Source organism: Carcharhinus amblyrhynchos, chromosome 28, assembly GCF_965287045.1.
Source record: "Carcharhinus amblyrhynchos chromosome 28, sCarAmb.v2.hapA, whole genome shotgun sequence".
NCBI classification, from domain to species: Eukaryota; Metazoa; Chordata; class Chondrichthyes; order Carcharhiniformes; family Carcharhinidae; genus Carcharhinus; species Carcharhinus amblyrhynchos.
This window is the reverse complement of record NC_137351.1, coordinates 17,576,448-17,597,570: the sequence shown is the minus strand read 5'-3', so window position 1 is coordinate 17,597,570 and position 21,123 is coordinate 17,576,448. Positions and strand designations below refer to the sequence as shown.

The 21,123-nt window shown below is 45.7% G+C and overlaps 1 protein-coding gene across 5 annotated transcripts in view; it reads left to right on the top strand.

Annotated features, from left to right (window-relative positions):
• The window catches only part of myo5aa (myosin VAa), a 204,534-nt gene that overhangs the window by 119,642 nt on the left and 63,769 nt on the right, over positions 1-21,123 (top strand). For all 5 annotated transcript variants that reach the window (XM_080214230.1, XM_080214233.1, XM_080214232.1 and 2 more), the window contains 9 exons: positions 2,243-2,508; positions 3,384-3,465; positions 6,878-7,018; positions 8,770-8,895; positions 9,973-10,056; positions 18,028-18,177; positions 19,256-19,353; positions 20,636-20,722; positions 20,919-21,027. In XM_080214230.1, the coding sequence (XP_080070356.1) occupies positions 2,243-2,508; positions 3,384-3,465; positions 6,878-7,018; positions 8,770-8,895; positions 9,973-10,056; positions 18,028-18,177; positions 19,256-19,353; positions 20,636-20,722; positions 20,919-21,027 (1,143 nt within the window). The remainder of the gene's footprint in view (positions 1-2,242; positions 2,509-3,383; positions 3,466-6,877; positions 7,019-8,769; positions 8,896-9,972; positions 10,057-18,027; positions 18,178-19,255; positions 19,354-20,635; positions 20,723-20,918; positions 21,028-21,123) is intronic.

Here is a 21,123-nt window from a genome sequence, read left to right as displayed (position 1 = left end):
TCGCCCTAATGCTAAGGAACAATTTACCATGGCCAACCTGCACATTTTTGAATTTTGGGAGGAAACCCACACAGACATGGGGAGAATGTGCAAACTCCACACAGACAGTGATCCAAGGCCAGAATTGAACCTGGGTCCCCAGTGCTGTGGAGCAGCAGTGCTAACCGCTGCGCCGTCGTGCCACCCCTAAATATAAACGTCAGGAGTGGGATTTCAACTCATAATGACACCAATGATGATTTTATCTTTAAAAGAGCAGAAAAATCTGCTGAATCCCCAATTTGCTGGTGACCTGGACTATACTTGGTGAAATGGCTTGTCTTTGCTTCCATTTCATTCATGTACAGGAAGCTGAGCCGAATGGCCTCCTTCTGCACTGTAGGATTTCTATTCTACGATACTATGAAACACTCCAATAGGCAGTTCCAAAGCTCAGAAACATCCAGCATCCCCGCGATAAGCAATATTGGCACTAAAACTGTGCCCATAAAGATATAAATTGTCAATCTATTTGTCTTATCTGTGGTGGTTTTCTTAAGGATTCCTGTCAATGCTCAGTTCCAACAGACAGACTCATTATCGTGCCTTCCCTACATCAACCAACAGAGGGCACTTCTAACATGCCCGATATTAGAGGTGGTGTATTGTATTCAGAGACTGTGGCGGCCTAGTTCCAGAAACAAAGTATTTCTACCCAGTCACTCACCAAGGATGAGGGCAGGAAAACGAATAATGCTTGTGGATTAACTCAGCAATCGCAGCAATGATTCTTTTGATTTATTATTGTCACGTGTATTAACGCACAGTGAAAAGTATCGTTTCTTGCGCGCCATACAGACAAAGCATACTGCTCATAGAGAAGGAAACGAGACAGTGTAGAATGTAGTGTTACATTCATAGCTAGGGTGTAGAGAAAGGTCAACTTAGTCCGAGGTGGGTCCATTCAAAAGTCTAATGGCAGCAGGGAAGAAGCTGCTCTTCAGTCGGTTGGTATGAGACTTCAGACTTTTGTACCATTTTTCTGAAGGAAAAAGGTGGAAGAGGAAATGTTCGGGGTGGGTGGGGTCCTTAATTACGCTGGCTGCTTTTCCAAGGCAGTGGGAAATGTAGACAGAGTCAATGGATGGGTTGCTCTCTCCCACTCGACCTTTTGACTAAGATCAGGCGTCAGATGTACTTACCTGGCAGAGGTGACAGTATGATCGGGCAGGTGACAAACAAGTCAGTTGCACTGGGGGTGTGCTGGCCCCTGCGATGGTGGTTTGCCTTGGCTAGGGTACGGTGAAGAATCAACGTGGTTAAACCAAGGCTTCATCTGATGCAATGTTTCAAAACAATCTTGGCCTTTTGGCTAAGAAGAAGCATGAGATCAAGCCCGGGTTGGGGGGGTGCAATGCCCCATCCTGTCAGCTTGGATCTTGTTTGTCCCTCATGTGGGGACCGTGAATTGGATTCAATTTGAATGGAGTTTTTTTGGTTGGAATAAAAATACTGAAGTACCAAAAAAAAATCAGAAGCTTTGGATCAAGCCCAAGATGGGGTGCAATGCCTTATCTAATGGGTAGCACTGCTGCCTCACACTGCCAGTGATCTGGGTTCAATTCTGGGCCTTGGGTCACTGTCTGTGTGGGGTTTGCACGTTCTCCTCATGTCTGTGTGGGTTTCCTCTGAGTGTTCCGGTTTCCTCCCACGCTCCAAAGTTGTGCAGGTTAGGTTGATTGGCTATGTTAAATTGACCCTAGTATCAGGGGATTAGCAGGGTAAATATATGGAGTTATGGCAATAGGGCCTGGGTGGGATTGTGGTCGGTGCAGACTCGATGGGCTGAATGGCCTCTTCTGCACTGTCGGGATTCTATTCTATGATTGCCGGCTTGAATCTTGTTTGACTTTTTTGTGAGGACCATGAATTGGATTCGATTGGATTTGGAAGTTGGTTTTTGGAGTAGGTAAGGAATGGATTGGGGTTTGCCTGGTCCACTCTGAGCATTGACTTTGTAACATTAAGGATGGAGTAAGTAATTTTACAAAAAAGAGCTCATTGCGTACAAATGTGATATAATTGGAGGAACTGAATAAAGCATCACATGCATTCAGGCTCCTTGTGATATGATTAGATCACACACGGATTTAAAACCAATGCTGTTTTGTGTGTGTACCACCTGTCTGATTTTTAACAAGAAGTGAGCTGATCGGAGAGTGATCCAGATTGATTGGGGATGTGACTTTCTTGTCTCTGGCAGCCTAACACTGAGCACCTGATCATCTTCTGTGAGTTGCTGGGTGTGGACTACGAGCAGATGGCCCACTGGCTCTGCCACAGAAAGATTGTCACTGGCTCCGAGACCTACATCAAACCCATGCCCAAGTTTCAGGCCATCAATGCCAGGGATGCCCTGGCGAAGCATATCTACGCCAGCCTCTTCAACTGGATTGTTCACCATGTCAACCAGGCTCTGCATGCTTCAGTCAAGCAACATTCATTCATCGGAGTGCTGGATATATACGGGTGAGTTGGCTGCTCTGCCTTCACTTTCAGGGAATTGGGTGCATGTATGGACCGATGGTGAACTTCTTCCACTGCACCATTCTGCAGCTTGTGCTAAGTTACACGTTAGAGAATAGGGTCCCCAAAATATCATGGATAAGGCCATTTATCCAGTATCGGTGCTCTCTGATCAGATTTAACGGTTTGCAATAGAGTCTACAGTGCCGAAAGAGGCCATTTGGCCCATCGAGTCTGCACCGACAACAATCCCACACAGCCCCTATCCCCGTAACCCCACATATTTTACCCTCCTAATCTCCCTGACACTAGGGTCAATTTGGCATGGCCAGTTCACCTAAGCCGCACATCTTCGGATTGTGGGAGGAAACGGGAGCACCTGGAGGAAACCCACGCAGATGTGGGGAGAATGTGCAAACTCCATACAGGCAGTCACCCAAAGTCAGAATTGAACCTGGGTCCCTGGTGCTGTGAGGCAGCAGCACCAACTATTGTGCTGCCTTCCGTGCCATCGTGCTACCCAGTTTCCTACAACTTAAGTATCACGGAATCCCTACAGTGCAGTAGGAGTTCATTTTGCCCGTCAAATCTGCAGTGACAGCAAATCCACTTATTAAAAGCAGAACACAGCCAGTGAAGAACCTATTGTGCATTTCTATCAGTGTTAGAATTTACAGCTATCTCGTTCTGGCCAGCGTGAAAATTTTGTGGCAATTTCCCGAATAGCTGAACTGTCGGACTTAATTACCCAGAGAGGGGAGACCAGCAACCAAGGGGCAGAATGTGCATGATTCCGGCAATCGATTTGTTCGTCTCATTTTGAGAAGAAGCTTTGGTCGTGTTTTAAGTGCAGTTCGTGTTCTTAATCTTTTATGCAGGTTTGAGACTTTTGAAATAAACAGTTTTGAACAGTTTTGCATCAATTATGCCAATGAGAAATTGCAGCAGCAGTTTAACATGGTAAGTGAAGGGTGAGTTTGTGCATCTCTATCAGTTATCTTGTGTCTCTATGCAGATTGGCTGAGATCAAGCCCAAGATGGGGTGCGATGCCTTATCTTGTCAGCTTGGATCTGTTTGTCTCTCTTGTGAATTGGATTCTACTGGATTTTGAATTTGTGTTTTGGAGCAAGCAGAGAATGGATTTGGGTTTGTCTGGCCCACTGTGAGCATTGGCTTTAAGAACGGAGTAAAAAATGTTTCAAAATCTCAGTTGGTTCCTGTGCAGTAAGATAAGCAGGTGATAGTTCATTGCCCGCCTGTCACACAGCTGTTAGGTTCTGTAGACATCAGTGGAATTGGTCATTGGTCAGGGAATATAATACCTGGCTGACTCCATTTTGTGCAATCGCCCACAACTAATTTCTCCTCCTGTGATGCTTGAGTGATTTGGATCATGAGGAGATTCCCAAAGAAACCCAATAGTCACAGAAGCAGTCTGCTCGACTGACTGGGGTAAAGCAGTGCCACACGTGCTGAAGGCAGCTACTGCCGTTGCCTGGCTTCCATAGAGTCATAGCATCCCTACAATGCAGAAGGAGGCCATTCTGCCCATTGAGTCTGCACCAAGCCTTTGACAGAGCATCTTACCCAGGTCCTATCCCCGTAACACCACGTGTTTATCCCATTAATCCCCCTAACCTACACATCCGGGGACACTAAGCAGCAATTTAACATGACCAATCCACCTAACCTGCGCACATTTGGAGTGTGGAAGGAAACCAGAGCACCCGGAGGGAACCAACGCAGACACGGCGCGGAAGTGTAGACGCGACACAGATAGTCACTGAAGGCCAGAATCAAACCCAGGTCCCTGGCACTGTGAGGCAGCAGTGCTAACCACTGTGCTGCCCTTGGAAAGGAGATGTCAGTGGAAATCGTATTGTGTGTTAAATAATTAGACCCCAGTTGAAAAGATTTGATCAGGGATTTCTTTTCAAGCAACAGCAATGATGATGAATAACTTTTTGTGGGGGGGGGAGTGGGATCAGACTATTGAGTTGGATAATCGGCCATGATCATAATGAATGGTGGAGCAGGGTTGAAGGGCTGAATGGTCTCCTCCTCCAATTTGCTATGTTTCCATGTGACTGTGTGGGACCAGCTCTCCGATCAGCCTTGGCATCATTGACTTACGGCCAATGCAGGCTGTTATGGTGGTTCCCTCTTCATTATCCTGCGCTGAGTAGAGTAGATTGAAAACACTGGGCGCCAATCATCAGATTCAATGAATTATTTTAGTCTCTAGCTACAGTCTCTGTCGGAGCAACAGGGTCGTCATTGTCCCAGGTATTCTTTTTTACTTCAAAGTTGGGAGGGCTTTCCGGCAGCTCATACCCCTACACTGAGCCAAGTTAGGAAAAGTCACCCGCTAACTCATTTAAACTCAATGGATATTATTGTGCTCTCTGCATGAAAAAATGTTATTGCTTTTAGCTGCAGCTTGAATTATACAATTTAGCAATTCCTCATTATTGAAGCATTTGGGGACTTTCTTTTTAATTGTTAGTGTGTCTGAGAAGCTGCCAGTGTTACCAGTAAAAGCAGTGTGGGGATATAAAAACAATTGAACAAGCGCTGGGCAAGTGCGGTGTTCGGAATGGTTGGATTAAGATGCGTTAGATCATGAACTAGAATTTGTTATGTGGTGCGCCAGCTTTTGGAATGCCAGAACTTTACCAGCACACCTGCCCCGAGGCTCACAGAACATCGTTCTCCATTGGCCTCAGGTGGGGGAAGCGGTAAAATTCCGGCAAAAGTGCGGAGTTTGGAAATGGTATAGTCTGGGTTCAAACAGCACCGGGTTTTGCTCAGTCTGGGAGGCCATGTTGTAATGATACAGGTAGACACATCATCCTGGTGTTAGGCCCTTGTAATATGTCCAATAGGTTTTGAGGGAACTCTCTAAAAGATATGTCACTGATGAAGGGGGCAGGCGTTTGTCTCGTCTTGCCCCAGAATTCTTTATCACTTCCACGATCACCAACTAAAGACGAGTTTAATTTTAAAAGTAAGAAATGTCTTCCTGAGGAGTAGGAGTTCTCTGACCCACTCCACAGTTCTGGAAAGTAACCTCCATTCTATTGCCTCATCCAACCTCCTCTCCCCGAACCCCCCTCATACTGGCTGTTGGGAGCCTGTTGGCTGGAGTTGCTTTTGGGGGACAACAGGTGCCGACAGCCCCCTCAGAAATATCGATGAGGACCAACTTTGGGAAGGCATCTTGCCTCTCCATTCCCTCTCGCTCTGTTTGTTATAATGGGCCCTGACTAATTTCTTCCCCCTCACATTGACAGTTTATTAAATGCTAATTTGGGTAGAATTTGTGACCAATCGATGTATTCCTACATCAGGTTGCATAGTAAACTGTAGATTGATGCAAGAGTCTGTAAAGGTGAAAATTCTAGCACCTTTCTCAAATGCTTGGAGTATTGTGTACACTTTTGGTCACTCTCTTATAGGAAAGATATTGATAAGCTGGAAAGAAGATCTATGAGGATATTGCCAGCACGAGTGGGCCTGAGTTACAGGGAAAGGTTGGCCAGGCTAGGAATTTATTCCTAGGAAGATAGGCACTTGGGGACTGACCATATCGAGGCATATAAAATTATGAGGGGCATAATTAGGATGAAAGCATGTAGTCTTTTTCCCAGGGAAGGGGAATTGAAAACTAGAGGGCATTGGTTTAAGATGCGAGGGGAAAGATTTAAAAGGGACCTGAGGGGCAACTTCTTCACGCAGAGGGTGACGTGTATATGAAATGAGCTGCCAGAGAAAGTGGTTAAGGCAGGTGCAACAGCAAGATTTAACAAGTATTTGGGAAAGGATTAGAGAGATTGAGAATAGCTGGGAGGGCACCATGGTCGGCATAGACTGGTTGGGCCGAAGGGTCTGTGACTCTATGCAAAATTGTGGAGTCTTCACTGGGCATGGTCTACAGCAGGCTTGACTCGTGTCAGTGGAATTGAATATATCACCCTCCTGACCTGAGGAAGCTTACTGTTTTTACTCATGATCAGAAAGAGAAAATGTAAAATTGAAACTAGATGTAGTACATGGACAAATAATGATGGGTGCGTGTCACCAAGAGAATGCGTTCTGATTTCTGCCATCTCGGCTGAATCTTAAAAATTGCTTGGAATAAGAGTTGGAAACTGGAAGAGCCTTGTTGTAAATATCCAGTAAATTAAGATGTTCTTCAAGAAATCTGCAGGTTTAAAATTCATTGCAATTCCCCAAAGCAGCCTTGCTGCCCATGGAGCCTGTACTTGATGTAGAAAGTGGCTCTCTCTTCAGGCATTTAAATGGAGGGTTGAATTTTAATACGTTCAGCATTTTCGAGGCAAATGATGACTAATGAGATTTATTTTCCAGCACGTGTTCAAGTTGGAACAAGAGGAGTATATGAAGGAACAGATCCCATGGACACTAATAGATTTCTATGACAATCAGCCTTGTATCAATCTAATTGAAGCCAAACTCGGTATTTTGGACCTATTAGATGAAGAGTGCAAGGTAAGTCTCAACAATTAGAAACAATTTGACTTTCGTTCAGTAGTTAGTCTCCTCAGATCACCGTGAGCTTCTTTGTAGAATCACAGACCCTACGGCATGGAAACAGGCTCTTTACCCTGAACTGGTCCACACCAACAAAAAGCCCATCTAAACTAACCCTATTTCCCTGCATTTGGCCCATATCCCTCTAAACCTCCCCTGTCCATGTATCTGTCCAAATGCCTTTTAAATGTTGTCAATGTCCCTGTTTCAACCACTTTCTCCAGTAGTTCATTCCACATACTTACCCCACTCTGTTTAAAAAAAAAAAGTGGCTCCTCAGGTTGCCATTAATTCTTTCCCCTCTTAACTTAAACCTATATCCTCTAATTCTCAATTCTCCAACCCTAGGAAAAAGACTGAGTGCATTTACCCTATCCATGCCTCTCATGATCTTACACACCTCGATAAGTTTGCCCCTCAGTCTCCTACATTCCAAAGAAAAAGTCCTACCCTGTCCAATCTCTCCCTAGAACTCCAGTCCCTTGAGCCCTGGTAACATCCTTGTAAATTTTTTCTGCACTTCTCCAGTTTAGTAACATATTTCCTGTAGCAAGGCGACCAAAACCAAACGCAACATTCCAGGTCCGGCCTCACCAATATCCCGGACAACTGCAACGTAACTTCCCAACTTCTATACTCACTGCTCTGACTGATGAAGGCCAGCATGCCAAAAGCCTTCTTCACTGCCCTACCTACCTGTCACTCCACCTTTACAGAACTTCAGTGCTTCAAGTTGACCAGAATTGATTAAAATATTGGGGTCAGTATGTTTCGGACATCAGGAGCAAGCAATCCTTGTTCAGCCGCTTTGGACAGGCTGTTCACTGATGAATGTTTCCCTCCATGTTAGAATGGTAAGCCATTATTTGGGCTAGATTGTAATTGGGAATGGAGCCAAATGGTTGGGATTTATATAAACAGTCCAGACTACAAACTGTGCAACTTAGGAATTTGAATTTGGTTAGTCCTGGGGCTAGTGCCAGATAAAATAACCACAAAAAAAAACCATTGGGTTGTTTTACAAAAAATAATTCAATTTCTTCACTAGGGTGTTGACTGGGCTGGAGCATTTCAGTTATGAAGAGAGGCTGGTTAGGCTAGGGTCCTTTTCCTTCGAGCAGAGAAGGTGTGAGGGGGAGGGGGACCTCGGAATATAGATAGGTTGAGGGTTGATAGGAAGCAACTTTTCCCCTTGGTGCAGGGATCGCTAACCAGGGGATATAAATTGGAGATTTAGAAGGGATTTGAAGAAAACCTTTTTCACTCAGAGGGCGAGGGGAATCTGGAACTCATTGCCTGAAAGGTTGGTAGAGACAGGAGTCCTTGCAATATTTTAAGAAGCATTTAGATGAGCACTTGAAATGCCATAGCATACAAGGCCACAGACCAAGTGCTGGAAAATGGGGTTAGAATTGATAAGTGCTTGATGGCTGGCGAAGACATGATGGGCTGAAGGGCCTTTGTGCTGCATTAGGACTGTAGGACTGTGTGATGGTGGCTTCTCATTAATGAAAATCAAGTGACTCCTGACAGGATAGAGTTGACCTCAGGGGAAACTAGACCTCACAAGAGAGCAGATATAAAATATTCCCTACAACATCAACCCTGGAGTAGCTTTTACCGGAGATCATGTCGTTTTATTCTAACTTCACAAAACACAAATTGATTCTCAGTTGCGACTGGTGTTTCTAATTTGTTTTTACGTTAAGATGCCCAGAGGATCTGATGACACTTGGGCTCAGAAGCTGTACAACACTCACTTAAACAAGACAACCTTGTTTCTTAAACCACGCTTGTCAAACAAGGCCTTCATCATCCAGCACTTTGCAGACAAGGTAAAAGGATTTTCCAGTCACATTGTCCCTTGTAGATATCATGAGTTGTTCTGTTTTAGGGGGTGTAAGTGTGAAACTTGCTGGTAACAATACAAAATGCTGCCTGTAAGCATGATTTGTATTGTCTTGTGCAGTGTCTCAAAGCATGAAGATTTGAATCCCTTTGCTAACTTCTCAGTCGATCCTTGGTTGCCAAAGCAACTTTTATATTTCGCTCTTCTGTCCGTAGAAATCATTCTTAATCTTTAAATGATAGTGTTTGTGTGGGCCTGGTTTAGGGCAAGGATGATCTTCTTCAACGGGGTCACCCGTCTCCCTGTCTTTCTATGCTGACGGAGGGGGAAACTCTGCACTGTCTGTAATTCAGTGACAAAATTGTTTGTCAGTAAATAATATCAGTACTTTGTTTATGCGGCTAACTTTCCTGTTCTGAAATGATCCCGTGTTTACTTGCATCAATGACTCCTCGCTGTCTGGAAGCAGATTAATCTGGACCTGATTGAGCTTGTTCAACCTTGTTAGAGGAGAACTTGCCTTTCAGGACTGTATTTTTCATAGAATCCTTACAGTGCCAGAAGGAGGCCATTCGGCCCATCACATCTGCACCGACAACAACCCAACCCAGGCCCTATCCTCGTAATACCATATATTTACCCCGCTAATCCCTCTAACCTACACATTCTGGGATAGTAAAGGGCAATTTAGCATGGCCAGTGCACCTTAATCCACTTATCCTTTTCTCTGAGAATATTTGGATTCCAAGGTTGAAACCTTTAGCGTCATTGGACAGAAATACTGAATTTGAAATTCTCCAAAGAATTGTTTTGTTTGAACTTTGAACAAAACTCTTCTGATGCTTCTCACTCTATCAATGACATTTAACCATCTTTTAGCTCCTCACGAGCAGGCCTGCTTCCCGGCAGTACTTTTGACCTTTTATTGTTTCGGTCTGAGGAACGTCTTAAGTTACGGTGTTTCGTTTTGGATTAATTTTTGCCTCTCTTCCAGAAAGCTGCAGCAATTGTTCACTAACGTGCGTCTCGTGTTGTTCTGATGAATTGTGATGGTCTTGAACAGGTTGAGTACCAGTGTGAGGGGTTTCTGGAGAAGAACAAGGATACGGTGTACGAGGAGCAGATCACTGTGCTGAAAGCGAGTAAGGTGAGTGCTGCTCACATCCTGAGCAGTTGTAAGTGTGAAAAGCTGGAGCCCGTTTTGATCTGACAGTCTCACTGCAGCTAAATGATCCATTCTATGTCAGGTAATCCAACACTCCTGACATAAGGCAGACCTTATCCTGTTATCTGTCAGTAATCCTGCATGGGGATATCTGGAAAACATCTTAACCTAGATTTGGGTTTTTCACAGTGCAGGTGTAGTTTGAAAATGATGCAAATAAAAGTCACGTTAGTGAACTGTTGCTATTCTTGCATTTCCTTGGCTTTTTTTTCCAAAACCAATTGAAAATCCCATGATCCAAATTGGGGGAATCGAACTTGACTGGGGTGGGAAGATGGAAGTATTTGTGATGGATGTGCAGAACGATACAACCTCCTCCAGAATCATAGAATCCCTACAGTACAGAAGGAGACCACTCGGCCCATCGAGACTACACCAACAATAATCCCACCCAGGCCCTCTCCCCCCAAACCCTGCATATTTAGCTAGTTCCCCCTGACACAACTTAGCATGGCCAATCAACCTAACCCCCACATTTTTGGAGTGTGGGAGGAAACCCACGCAGACACGGGGAGAATGTGCAAACTCTTCATAGACAGTGACCGGAGACCGTAATTGAATCTGGGTCCCTGGCGATGTGAAGCAGCAGTGCTATACCACTACAGATCCAAGTGCCACCCAAGTGAGAAAGTAATAAGTCAAAAATAATCCCATTTCTTTGATATTTGCCTTGCTGAAGCAAGGGCGATTGATCCTTCTGGGGGCTGAAGGGCCTCGTTCCGTGTCTACAGCGGGAGCTTTGCCTACTCTCAGTAGATATCATGGTGAGCGGAACATTCAGAATGGTCAAGGAACCGTTCCAGATTTCACCTCAAAAGTTGTTCTGCCATATCATGGTGGTGGAATTAAGAAGTGCCTACACCCGAGGGAGTACAGTTTCTCTATTTGCCCTTGAATGGGGTGCAATCCTAACCCTTCCAAGTTCTGCCCCAAATTACGACCCCCCTGCTTTAATCACCACCACCCCTCCCCCACCAACCCCAGCCTAATTGCCCCTTCCCCATCAGGAGTTTTCCAAAAGAAGAACTGATTCTTGGTTATGACGTGTACCAGTAAAACTTGGGTTTTCAAGGTCAGCATTTGAGGAAAAAGTTGCTGTTAAATTCCAGGTACTAAGTTGATTTAGAGAGTTGTGGGAGGGCCATGGTCTAATGGAAGTTGAATGTAAATTTATCATGGGTAAATTAACCTCTAGACTTGTTAACCCTCGTGGTCCAGCTAGGTTACACAGAGCAGGAGTTGGGGGGTCCCAAGTTTGACACCCTGACTATGCTGAGTTAACTTACCTCTATTTGGGCAGCAGTGTGATGGTCCTGGGTTCTGAGAGTGAAGATGGGAATGGGTTCCTGTTCTTGCTGATTACCTAGAATGTCCCGCTGGAATTGAATATATGGACACAGGTGGAAAAAGGATTGAGGCCTTCCCCATGATGAGGCATGATGGAGCAGGATATCCCAGTCGGCTTTGAGAGCAAATGGGGTTCCTGATGCTGACTTTCTGGCACTGAGATTGACTCAGTGACATTCCCAAAGGCAGTCCCTTAATTGAACACCTCTTGAGCTTGCCATCCTATTAAGGAGGACAGGCCCCTGATGCTGCTGGCCCAGTTAGTGGGCTGGCGGCTCTCGAGCTTGGGAAGCTCTACAGGTGGAGATGGCACAGTTGAGATGAATAGGAGATCTTGAAAATGACTCAACAGGAAGACAAAAATTATAATTGTTTTGATGGGGGAGGGGGATGGTGGGGTGAGTGCAGCAGGATCCTGGGAACAGGAAGGGCAATTCCCTCTGTTTAGATCATTGAACCTATGAAGCTGCCTTCTATGCCTCCCCCTTTGGGGGTGGAGTCTCCCAGCCTGATGGAACCCCGCCCCCCCCCCCCCAGCCCAGCTCAGCCCAGCCCAACCTGCCATAGTGAGGCCCCCTCCATTGAGTTGGCCGCACCCCTACGTTGTTGGGTGATGGAGGTTGGGGAGAGAGGGCAGGGTTGGAAAATGGACCCTCATTGAGGTCGAATCCTGTAAATTGCCTGCCTCAATATGCAGACACCTGATCTTGTCCAGACCAGTAAACCTCTTGCTCCTCCTCCTTCTCCCCCCCCACTGCCCCAAACTATCACCTCCAAACCAGCCAGCACAGAGCTGGGATAATTCAGTCCTTGATGTGAAGGCTCCTGTATTACCATTGGCTGCCTGTCAAATTGGCATTGAGGGGCGATGGATATTTGTGAAATGATAAACAACGCAGCGGCCGAGGGCAGCGAGAGGAATGGGGACAGCTGCTTGTGTCTTTAGTTGGGGTGTTTTTCTGTTTTAATGCTGATTGTGACCTTTCTTTTGTTCTGTTTGATGCCTGTGGACGTTGACTCCTCAGAAGGTAAAGGCTTTTGAAGTTTCCAGTTTGTAATTCTGGCTGCTGCATGGCTGTCCCAGGCTGTCAACTCAACAAACAAAAACCATCAGCTTAAAGTACCTGCCACGTGGGGTAGAATGAACCAAGAGAGGAGTTCCTCTCTCCCCACCTCCATATCATCCATCTTATTTAACCACCTCCAGTAATTAGAAACGTGCATGTATTTTCTGGCTGTTCAGTTGGCTCGGAAAAGCAAATGATAGAGCAGACCAGTTAGTCCTTCGAGCCTGCACCGCCATTCTCTACAATGATTTACCTCATTTTTAAATATTCATTCGTGGGATATGGGTGTCGCTGGCTGGCCAGCATTTATTGCCCACCCCTAGTTGCCCTTGAAACTGAATGGTTTGCTAGGGCATTTGAGAGTCAACCACATTGCTGTGGCTCTGGAATCACATGTAGGCCAGACCAGGTAAGGACGGCAGATTTCCTTCCCTAATGAACACAAGTGAACCAGATGGGTTTTTCCGACAATCGACGAGAGTTTCGTGGTCATCAGTAGGTTCTTAATTCCAGATGTTTTTAATTGAATTCAAATTGTGCCATCTGCTGTGGTGGGATTCGAACCCGGGTCCCCAGAACATCAGCTGAGTTTCTGGATTAATAGTCTAGAGATAAGGAGGCAATGGCCTAGTCGTATTATCTCTATTTTTCCGCCTGCATTATCACTTGATTCAGTCTCACTCTTGCATATACTCGATGATGGACCATTCCCAACTCTCTGGGGTCAACAATTCCAGAGATGTCCAACCCCCTTGAGTGGAGAAATTTCTCCTCATCGTCATCCTAAGTATTTGACCCCTTAACCTGGGTCTATATCTCCGTGTTTTAGATTTCCCATCACATTCTTCAGATCTACAAGACTGTGTGATGGAGAAATTGTGTGAGCACATCCAGAATGGAGGACGGGGGTGGCCTCAGCACCCCAGGCTAGGGAGGAAATTGTGGCTGCAGTTGCTGGAACCTGATCATGTAGAACTTTGCCAAAGATGTGCGATTGTGAGCGGAGGGCAAGAGTAAACTTGACGATGATTCCTCCCGCTGCGGGCTCCCCACAGTCAGGGAGCCAGCCAAGGTGTGAATGAGGACCGCTGGAAAAAACCTGATGAATCATGCCCACAGAAGGAGGCCCTTCAGCCCATCATGTCTGCACTGGCTCTCCAAATAAGCAATTCACGTAGTGCCAAACCTGTACCTTTGTGTAATCCTGCACATTCTTCCTTTCAGATAACCGTCTAATCCCATTTTGAATGTTGATTGAACCTGCCTCAGGCAACGCATTCCAGATCCTCAACCACTTTGTTGTATTAAAAAAAAGGATTTCGTTCATGTCACTTCTTTTGCCCAGTTATCTTAAATCTGTGGCCTCCTTGTTCTCAATCCTATTATAGATAGGAACAGTTTTTCTCCATCTGCTCTGTCCAGATCCATCATGGTTTTTGTCTGATACCTCCATCAAATCTCCTCTTGCCCTTCTCTGCTAGAACATTTGCAACACCTCCAATCTGTCTTGTACCCCAGTGGCAGTTATGGTAGAGAAGAGCTGATACAGTCCATAAACTGGACTCGGTGTTTGAGTGCAGAATTACTCCAAACATAATGCTTGCTTTCTACCACATCACAGCAATTGGCTGCACTCTGGAATTGTTCACTGCATGATGGCGATGCTTATAGTCCAGGTATACTTACAAATGATGAAGGCAAAATATCGCAGATGCTGGAATCTGAAACAAAAACAGAAGATGCTGGAAAATCTCAGCAGGTCTGACAGCATCTGAGGGGAGAGAATAGAGCCAATGTTTCATCATAAAATCCCTACAGTGTAGAAGGAGGCCAATTGACCCATTGAGCCTACACCGACAACAATCCCACCCAGGCCCCATCCCCTTAACCCCATGTATTTACCCTGTTAGTCCCCCTAAGGGGCAATTTAGCATGGCCAATCCAGCTAACCTGCACATCTTTGGAGTGTGGGAGGAAACCAGAGCATCTGGAAGAAACCCACTCAGACCCGGGGAGAACATGCAAACTTCATACAGGCAGTGATCAGAATTGAACCTGGGTCCCTGGTGCTATGAGGCAACAGTGCTAACCACTGTGCCACCCTGTTGAGTCTTCCCATGCAGCAGGCAAACCAGGCTGACCCTGAAGGGTCATCCTGGCTCGAAACGCTGGCTCTATTCTCTCTCCACCGGTGCTGTCAGACCCGCTGAGGTTTTCCAGTGTTTTCTGTTTCTTAATGCTTAGAAATAAATAAGTTACAGTGATGTTGTAAAGGGCTTTTCAGTAAAAGCCCTGAATGGATCTTGCCCCATTCCAGTGACAGGGAAGCTGCAGTTCTACTATTGCAACTGGTGTCCAATCTTTGGATCAGTGCAAGTGGACAGCGCTGATATAAAACTGGTTCCGATTGCTGCAAGACTTCAGCCCTTGCATCTGCATGTTGGTCAAAACATTAACACAAATTCTAGTTCGCCTCTTGTTAGCTGTCTGAAGGCGAGCTGTTTACAAAAGGCTCAAGTAAGAATGAGACACAGTAACCTGGTCAACAGCCACAGATATCCATTGAAAACCTGCTGAACAAGAAGAAAAGTACAGCCCAGGAACAGGCTCTTTGGCACTCCAAGCCTGCGCCGATCACGATGCCTGCCTAATCTAAAACTGTATACGCTTACACAGTCCGTATCTTTCCATTCCCATCCTATTCATGTATCTGTCTAGTTGCCCCTTAAATGGTGCTATTGTACCTGCTCCCACCACCTCCCCGGGCAGCGCCTTCCAGACACTCACCACCCTCTGTGTAAAAAAACTTGCCTCGCACAGTCCCTCTAAACTGTTCCCCATGCACGTTAAATCTATATCCCCGAGTACTTGACTTTTCTACCCTAGAAAAAAGCACCTGACTATCCACTCTGTCCATGCCTCTCATAATCTTGTAAGATCTCTATCAGGTCACCCCTCAACCTCTGTCGTCCAGTGAGAACAAACCCAGTTCACCCAACCTCTCCTCATAGCTAATGTCCTCCAAACTGGGACTGGACTGAAATGGCGATGTGTAGGAAAAAAAATTTAAACAACCTGAGTTAATGGGTTCTGGAAATTCAGGGTGGATTAAACATTTTAGAGCAAGTTTACCAAGAACTGGGTTTAATTTTTGAGTGGAAAGCCTTTTTCAACAACGGGTATTAAAGGAATGTGCTTTCTGATGTGGATGTCCAGGGCCCATCGTGGGGGGTGGTGGGGAAGGGGAGGAATGGTTAATCACATCAAAATCTCTGTGTCGTTCGATTAATCAGGACCTGAATATAATTGGCATTTTGAGTACAAAATAATAAATTTTCTTGTGCACTTTTGAGAGGGCGGCGTGCATCTTTTTGCCATTTTAGCATCCAATTTCCCCTCTCCGTGTATAGATATCTGTCCAGGGAATTCAGTCAGGAACTCACGGTTCTCCAGGAAGGGGCACAAATTGACAGCCACTTTCTTCAGTTGTAGCTGATGAGACAAAGCTTTAATTTATCTATTGTGGCCCTTTCATAATCCAAATGGAGAATAAGTTACAACTGCATGGAATCGAGGCCGTGATTCTCCCATTGCGACCCGCAGCTTCTCTGTCAGGTCGGGTTGGGAGATGCGTTTCTCCGGCCTTGAACAGAGATTTGGGCGTGCGCGGGGAACGCATGCACGTCTTCCAGAGCCGGCGAACAGTTACCGGTCAGACCACATTGGAACCGGCGGGAAGACAGGAAAGTAATTTAAATCTTTTCTTGCATGTATTTAAATTATTGAGACCTTTCAGGTCCTGATTGAATCTCCCAGCCCACCGGAGTGAAGGGGGGGGGGTGTGGGGCAGTCGGGGCTGGTGGTGCCACCTGGGCATGGGCACCTTGGTGTGCCAGCCTGTGCCCCTGGCACTGCCCAAGGGACAAAGTACCCATGCCCAGGGGCACCTTGGCACTGCCCACTGGGCATCAGGCAGTGCCAAGGGGGAAGACCTACAATGGGCAGGGCCTAGGTGTGATTGGTGAGGGTAGGGGGTCCCGCTGCTACTCTGCAGACAGGATCGGTCTGGAATGGAAGGAGGGTAGTTTTAGAGGTGGGCGAGGGGGGGATATCTGCCGGAGTGAGGGGGGGGTAGGGCCTGGATATCGGGGTGCTCTGGGACAGAGGTGTCAAGACTGGCCCATAAATTGTTGTGGGGGCTGCGATTGGGCCATTGGGAGTGGCTGGAGGGGCAGTACTGCGGGGGTCCCAGATTGGCCAGTGATCGGGCTGCCCAGCAAATGGGAGTTTGGGACCACTGCATATGCGCAGAGTTCCAGAACGGTCAAACTCCGGCACGAATAGGCCCTGCCCTCTGGGTTTTTAATGAGATTCCCGATTGGGACCTGTGCAGTACACAGAGTGTGGAGATTCAGGTGAGAAGCTGAACTGACAAAACAGTCGGGATTTCCCAACGTTGTAAGATAAGGGGGATCGCATAGAGACTCAAAAAATTCTAACAAATCTAGACAGGATAGACGCAGGGAGGATGTTCTGAATGATGAGGGCATCCAGAACCAGGGATCACAATCTGAGGATACTAGATCTGTTCGAATTTTATAAGTCTCTGAGATTCCCCTTAACTTACAATTACCACTCTGGACACTGCCCCCCCCCCCCCCCCCCCACACACACACACACACACACACACACACACACACACACACAAACTGCAAACTACAGTTTCTAACTGTCATTTAAAGATACGACCCAGATGCTAAGATAAACTGGATCAGTAAACAGACTAGTGCTGCCAAGTCTGCTATACACTCTGAGGATGCAGGTTAGACTATTTAGGATGGAGATGTGGAGACATTTCTTCAGGTGAGCCTGTGGAACCCATTACCACGGGAAGTAGTTGACCCCAAAACATTGAATATATTCAGGAGGCGGCTATTTGTAGCACTTGGGGCGAATGGGATCAAAGGTTAAGGGGAGAAAGCAGGATTAGGCTATTGAATTGGATGATCAGCCAGGATCGTAATGAATGGTGGAGCAGGCTTGAAGGGCTGAATGGCCTCCTGCTGCTCCTGTTTCCATGTTTCTATATTCACTAATAATTCCAATAAGAAATTCAGGAGGAACTTCCTTATCCCATGAGCAGCTAGAATATGGGATTCAGCGCCACGTGAAGTGGTTCAGGTGACTGGCCTCTTTTTAAGTTTATGAGCGAGAAAGGATTAGAAGGATGTGTTAATTGGGTGAGTTAATGTCGGCTGTGAGGAGGCATGGACCAATGGGCTGATTTGGGTCTCTGTGTAAATCCTATTTAGCGTCATTTACTTGTCAGCTCAGGTCCACAAATCCAACCTCCTCAAGAGCCAGCTGTAGAAACGCTGTCTCAACATCAAACACAATATCAGATTCCTTTGGCACAAGGGTTAAGGACTTGCTGATGTGAGATTATTTCTGCTTGCTCTTGTCGTTCCCACAAAACCAGTTGAATCTGCTGGTGGAGCTATTCCGAGATGAGAAGCCGGCCACCAGCCCAACTGAAGGACGGCCCCCAGTTGCCAGGGCGACTGTGAAATCTGCCAAGCCTCGAGCACTGCAGCCAAGCAAAGAACACAAGAAGTCAGTGGGACATCAGGTAAGATCAGTGTTTAGTGGCTTTGAAAAGAACAACTCCCAAGTGTGAACTTCAGTAATGTGTTTGCGTGTATGATTTGTGGCTGTAGTTATGTTCGGGCAGCACAGTGGTTAGCGCCAGGGCCCCAGGTTCAATTCCAGCCTTGAGTGACTGACTGTGTGGAGTTTGCATCTTCTCCCTGTGTCTGTGGGTTTCCTCCGGGTGCTCCAGTTTCCTCCCAAAGATGTGCAAGTTAGGTGGATTGGCCATGCTAAATTGTTCCTTAGTGTCCAATGATGAATTAGCCATAGTAAATGCACAGGGTTATGGGGATATTTGGGAGGGGTGGGGGGTCGGGTAACACGCTCTTTTGAAAATTTGATGCAGATTCGATGGGCTGAATGGCCTCCTTCTGCACTGTAGGGCTTCCTGTTTTATTCTGTTGGTCATTTATTAGATTGAACTGACAGGAATCCTGTGAATAAGTGGTTAGCACTGCTGCCTCACAACGCCAGAGACCTGGGTTTGATTCCTGGCTTGGGTCACTGTCTGTGAAGAGTCTGCACATTCTCCCCGTGTCTGTGTGGGTTTCCTCCAGGTTTTTTTTCCTCCAGTTTTCTCCCACAGTCTGAAATACATGCTGGATAAGTGGATTGGCTGTGCTAAATTCTCCCTCAGTGTACCCAAACAGGCGTCAGAGTGTGGCAACTAGGGGAGTTTTACAGTAACTTCACTGCATTGTTAATGTAAGCCTGCTTGTGACACTAATAAATAAACTTTAAAAACTTTTAAACTTTAATGTCAGTATGGAGGGGTTTTACACTAGTAAAAAGTGGCCATTAATTTTTCCAGCTTCATTCCTAAAAATACAAAAGTCTTTTTGCTCAAAAGAACATCTGTCCGGGACACGCGCTTCTGAAGTCAGTTGGGTTAAAGCAGTGGAGGGCACACAGTAACCATAGAAACTGCACCAAAGGGGTGAAGGTGGGAGAAAGTGAAGAGGAAAGATAAATCCTGACAAGTTGCGGGAGAGGGAAGGATTGAAGAACGTTCTCCCAATTTCACTAATTGATATTGGTTTTATTTGAATTTCTTGCAGTTCCGTAACTCCCTTCATCTGCTGATGGAAACACTTAACGCGACCACTCCTCACTACGTACGATGCATTAAACCAAACGATGACAAATATGCTTTCACGTAAGTCAAACAAAATGTGCTTTCCTTCCCTCCTGATTAACCTGTGGCATTGTGTCTATTGTCAGCATGTATCACTGAGTCTGCTGTACGCGTTAAAGCATTATTACAGGCCGATGTTTATGCTCCCCTTGTCTATCGGAAATGTAAAACAGCAGTGCAGAATTTATTCAGAATTGTTCCCATCGCAGGAGGAAATGTATGCTGGAATTCTCCGACCTCGCCTGGAGCTGGGGTTCTCCAGTCCCGCTGCAGTGAATGGAGATGGGGCTGAGCACCAAGTTCTCCATTTTATACTGGCAGCTATAGCAGGGCAAGCAAGACTGGAGAATTCTGGCTATAATATCTGATTCTACATCACCATTGGGTGATGTGAGCTGCTGAGCTTTCAGCCAGTGCTGGTGAATGCCTCATTGTCCCTGCTCCTCCATAAATAAAACACTAGCTTCCGGCTCTCTGACTCACTCAGGATCAGGCAGGGATGTGACGACACTTTTTCAAAAAAGATGTCTCTACAGTGGTTTTATAAATATCACTGGATTTTTTTTAAGCTCCCTAAAATCACCATTTAAGGAACAATTGTGCAGCACAGTGGTTAGCACTGCTGCCTCACAGCACCAGGGACACGGGTTCAATTCCAGCCTCGGGTCACTGTCTGTGTGGAACAAAGAACAAAGAAAATTACAGCACAGGAACAGGCCCTTCTTGAGTGGGGATAATTCTAAAACTGAAGACACAATTCTGATCCGGAATGGGATCTTTATGGTGACATCTTAGCCAAAGTGATTTGGAATGAATGTAATGAACTCTTTGCGTTGGATGTAGATGACAATTAATTTAACAGGTTTTATAAAGCTTTCACTGTCGTTAATAGTATCTTTATAGAGTTAATTCATTCAATAAACAGAGGTGCATTAATTTAGCATGAATTAAAGGTAGGTTTCAAAATAGTGACCACCCACCGCCATGGTTCTCAATTTAAACTTGGCATATAAATTGGCCCATGTTTTTGGAAGGATTTTTGGAGGTCTCAAAGATTGACTTGTACGTCAACATTTATGGTCTCATTACTGACACAACGCCAATTCTGAGATCTCCTAGTCAAAGCATAGAGCTAAATAAAGACGCTTTGTATTTGGAATTGAAACTAGAATTCTCTTTGGGTCTTTTAATTGTATGTTTCTGGAATTTGAATTGGTCAGTTTAGAGTTTGTCTTGACTCATTCATTCAATAAGTTTGTAGCTATGACTATAACATTAACTTGACCCAAATGTGTTTCTGTAGGTTTGATCCGAAGCGAGCCGTACAACAGCTCCGAGCTTGTGGTGTATTGGAAACCATTAGGATAAGTGCTGCAGGTTTCCCATCCAGGTAATGCAGGCCGGCCCAGAGGGAATCGGAAAACCCACAGCGTTTCATCATGTGAGGTGGTCCGAGACCTCTTTGAGTGGAGTCTTTTCATTTACATTCACATCCTTTTACCTTTGTGCATTTACATGTTGTGCGTTTTCGCTTTAGACTTGAAGTTAAAAACTTGCTTTGATTCACCGGGTTTGTGGATTTTCAGGTGGACCTATCAAGAATTCTTCAACCGCTATCGTGTCCTGATGAAGCAAAAAGATGTCCTCAGTGACAAAAAGCTGACGTGCAGGAATGTGCTGGAAAAGTTAATAAAGGTGATCACTTGAATTCTGCCAATTTAAAACCATTGCTGTTGTCCTTTTCGAAAGAAAAACCTCAGTTGAAGTCATCTATCTTTGTTTACGACTGAG